Genomic DNA, 4,178 nt, shown 5'->3' on the forward strand with positions numbered 1-4,178 from the left:
ACCTCTCCCAAACTCTGACTACCTGTCACTCACTCTGCGATGGCTTCACGTAGTCTGTGTGATCGCAGTGCGATCGCAATGTTGCTATCGCGCATGCACAGTTCGCAACGTCCGTCTTCCTACGTTGTGGTTGCGATCTGCTATGTGAACAAAATCTGCAATAACCAAATAACCTGTTTTGTTGACAGTATTTTATAAATCACATAATCGAAGTAACTGCACTTTTGTAAAAAGTAACTTCTGTGGAATCACGGCTCGATGTATCATTTCAGCTTTTTAAATGATCTTTATGTTTTAAATATAAGTTCATTTTCCTGCATGATGTCCCCAGTAATTTATTATCTATGTCCAGTGGCAGAACTCCCGGAGACTATGGAGTCATTTGCCGCCGGGCTCCAGCCCTTAAGGGGGCACCTGGCTCCATTGTCCCCCGGGCCGTTCCATGGAGATGGAGCGCCGCTGATCGGCGCTCCACCTCCAGCGGCGTCAATACGCCGGGGTGCAGTCACACCCCCTATTTGCCGGGCGACGGCTGAGTGTATTACCAGCGGGCGCCCGGCTCCTTCGTTCCCCCCTGCGGTAGCCGGAGGAACGGAGCTCAGTGTGAGCTCCGCTTCCGGGTCCCGCAATGCACTATGGGAGTGACGTCATAGGTGCTGGGGGGGTGGTACATTTTAATTTGGGCGGGGCACCAACATTTATCTTGCCTCCGGGCACCTCGGATGAAGTTACGCCACTCTCTATGTCACTTATTATAACACTGAGCCTGTAGCTAAAATCTGAGTGACTGCTCAGCCTCGCCCTGTGTGCAGAATGTGACCTCACTGGTATCTGTGTGTCAGAGACGTTCACTTTCATTTCCCTCTTCTGCTACCAGTGATGGCGTCTGCTGATCTGAGACAGGAGCTGGTCTGTTCCATCTGCCTGAGCCTCTATACAGATCCTGTAACCCTGAGATGTGACCACAACTTCTGCCGGGTCTGTATTGATCGTGTGCTGGATGCACAGGAGGTGTCTGGAGTTTACACTTGTCCTGACTGCAGAGTAGAGTATCAGGAACGTCCTGCACTGATACGGAACATAACTCTGTGTAACATAGTGCAGAGGTTCCTGTCTATTCGGCCAGATCAGGAGGAGACTGGGATCTTCTGCACTTACTGTGTGGACTCTACTGTACTTGCTGCTAAATCCTGTCTGCTGTGTGAGGCTTCTCTGTGTGATAAACACCTGAGAGTACACAGCAAGTCAGCAGAACATGTCTTATCTGATCCCACCACTTCCCTGGGGAACAGGAAATGCTCCGTCCATAAGAAGATACTGGGGTGTTACTGCACTGAGGATGGTGCCTGTATCTGTGTGTACTGCTGTCTGATTGGGGAACACAGAGGACATCAGGTGGAATCGCTGGATGAGGCCTCTGAGAAGAAAAAAGAGAAGCTGAGAAATGTTCTGCAGAAACTGGCCACAACGAAAAAGGAAACTGAGAAAAGAATTGAAATTCTGGAAGAGCGCAGGAGAGAAGATCAGGGAAAAGCATTGGGTGTAACAAAAAGAGTCACTACCCTATTTAGAGATATCAGGAGACAGCTGGAAGACCAGGAGAAGAGAGTCCTGAGTGAGATCTCCAGGCAGGAACAGCGCGTTTTACTTTCAGTCTCTGATCTGATCCAGCAGCTGGAAATAAAGAAGGACGAGCTGTCCAGGAAGATGTGTCACATTGAGGAGCTGTGTAACATGTGTGACCCAGTGACTGTCTTACAGGAACCAGACACAGGTGACTTGTGTGATACTGAGGACACAGAGAGACATGATTACCAGGTCCGTGGTGCAGGAGATCTGGATGTGGGTCTCATCTCAGGGACATTACACACATTATCTGATACAATAACAGGTATAAATACAGGGATCTATGTGCAGGAAGCTATAGACCTATTACTGGATGTAACCACAGCTGGTAATACAGAATCTGATGTAATAACAGGTATAAATACAGAGATATATGTACAGGAAGCTACACACCTATTTCTGGATATAACCACAGCTGGTAATAATATACAGATATCAGATGACAGGAAAACGGCATCATGGTCACCAAAACAGAATCGCCCAGTAACACCAATAAGATTTAAATCTAATCAGGTAATAAGCACCAGGAGATTCATCTCAGGGCGACATTACTGGGAAGTGGATGTCAGTAAATCAGTGGGTTGGGGGGTGGGAATGTGTTATCCCAGTATAGCCAGGAGAGGAGATCAGTCACTAATTGGAGATAATAACAAGTCCTGGTGTTTGTGTAGGTGGTATAATAATCAGTACTCAGTGCTACATGACAGTAGAGAGATCGAGGTAGCTGGTGATATCCCCTGTGACAGAGTGAGGATATACCTGGATTATGAGGCAGGACAGCTGTCCTTTTATTCTCTGTGTGACCCCATCATACACTTACACACAGTCACTGCCACCTTCACTGAGCCCCTTCATGCTGCATTATGGTTAGGGAGAGGTTGTATAATGATATCTGGGGGAGTCATCGGCTGGGAGAAATTACCATAATAAGTCTGCCCAGATTTGGTGACCTGACAGAGAGGAGAATCTGCTTGGTGGAATTTTAGCCAAAAGAATGAATCACTGGGTGGAGCTACAGCTGAAGTCCTCCTCCTAGGGATGGCCATAGATGGGTTAACCATTGATGGTGCCATCAGTGATTACCATCAGTGACATGAATTTATTGATGGTAAACCATCAATGGTTTGCACACATCAATGGATAACCCTGCAGAAGGCCATGGCAAGCAGTGGGGTAATCACTGAAAGGGAACAGAACTTAGCAGCATTGCTGGGGGGACAAGACCAAAGCCCTGATTCAGAGCCGGATGCTCTGACAGAGCGCTCGCTCTGAAACAGGGCCGGGCTATTTTTTTTTTTAGAGCGGCCTCCTGGCCGCTTGTACAGCTGTGAGTGACCACCCACAGCTATAGCGAGCGGCCAGGAAGATGGTCGCGATGGTCAAGACCATCGCGACCATCAGGCCTGCAACGAGACCCTTATGGTAGGGTCTTGTTGCCGCAAGCCCCAGAGAGATTTCGGCTCTAACAGAGCCGAAATCTCTCCCACTGACGTCACTCGTGATGTCAGTGGGGCCGCCCCCAAACGGAGGCGTTTACATGGGAACGCCTCCGTTTGGGCAGCCACTCCCCCGGCCCGCCCAAGGGGGCGTGCTGTCACTCAACATCGACAGCACGTCCCCTTTGGCACGAGACCCAGAGCGACGGATTGCCCGTCGCTATCCGGGTCTCGCGCATGCGCACGATGGAGCCGGCAACATCGTGCGCATGAGCACTGGCCCACCATCGACCCGGTTGTGAGCGCACAGCACTTGTGACTGGGTCAGAATCAGGCCCCAATTTCCATTCCCCTTCACCAAGGAAAAAAAATTGCTGCTTTTCAGCAACCGATGCCAGAGAACCCTTGGATCTCCGCCATCAATGGCAAAACCATCAATCATTGGTGGCAAACCATTGATGATTGTTAACCATTGATGGTCAAAAGCAATCCCTACGTCCTCCTGTGTAACCAGGTGACCAGTGTGCCTGGATTTGTTCCTTTGTTGGTATGTTAGAAACTGTCATAAATAAATAAATATGCATTTCCATGGGATTTCTCCGCCTCTGACTTACGTAGAGTTGTGATTGGCTGCAATATCGGTCCGTCAGCTGATGTTCTCCCTATTACTGTAGTCAGTGCTATACTTGCTCCTATTGGCTGTGATGTATTAACTAGATATTTGTTAGAATCACAAAGTATAATTTATTATTATTATTATTATTTTCTGTTCTTATACAGTGCTCCATCCTTATATCAGCACCCTCAGCTGCCAACGGGAACTTTCTCAGCATAAGAATGCTATACAATGTAATAATGAAATTATGTCATCTGACACCAGCAGAGCCGTAACTAGACTTTTTGGTGCCCTGTGCCAGAATGAGCATAGGCGACCCCCCTATTTTTTAAACAGGGAGATAAGACACCCGAAAAAAGGCCATGGCCTCATGGAGAAGGGCCAGGGAAGAGATAGGGGAGGCCAGGAGATGCTGGGGATAAATAGGGACATAATATAGTGCACCTGAGAGAGGGCCATGGCCTCATGGGGAAGGGCCAGGGAAGAGATAGGGGAGGCCA

The 4,178-nt window shown here is 48.6% G+C and overlaps 1 protein-coding gene across 1 annotated transcript; it reads left to right on the forward strand.

Moving 5' to 3' along the window:
• Positions 1 to 879: 879 nt before the first annotated feature.
• Positions 880 to 3,649, forward strand: LOC148479163 (E3 ubiquitin-protein ligase TRIM62-like). Its single transcript, XM_088454853.1, has one exon. It carries the CDS (start codon positions 880 to 882, stop codon positions 2,551 to 2,553), a length of 1,674 nt encoding a protein of 557 aa, XP_088310979.1. The 3' UTR covers positions 2,554 to 3,649.
• The last annotated feature ends 529 nt before the right edge of the window (positions 3,650 to 4,178 follow it).

This window comes from Taudactylus pleione, unplaced genomic scaffold, assembly GCF_031769625.1.
Source record: "Taudactylus pleione unplaced genomic scaffold, aTauple2 ptg000634l, whole genome shotgun sequence".
In the NCBI taxonomy this organism is placed as follows: Eukaryota; Metazoa; Chordata; class Amphibia; order Anura; family Myobatrachidae; genus Taudactylus; species Taudactylus pleione.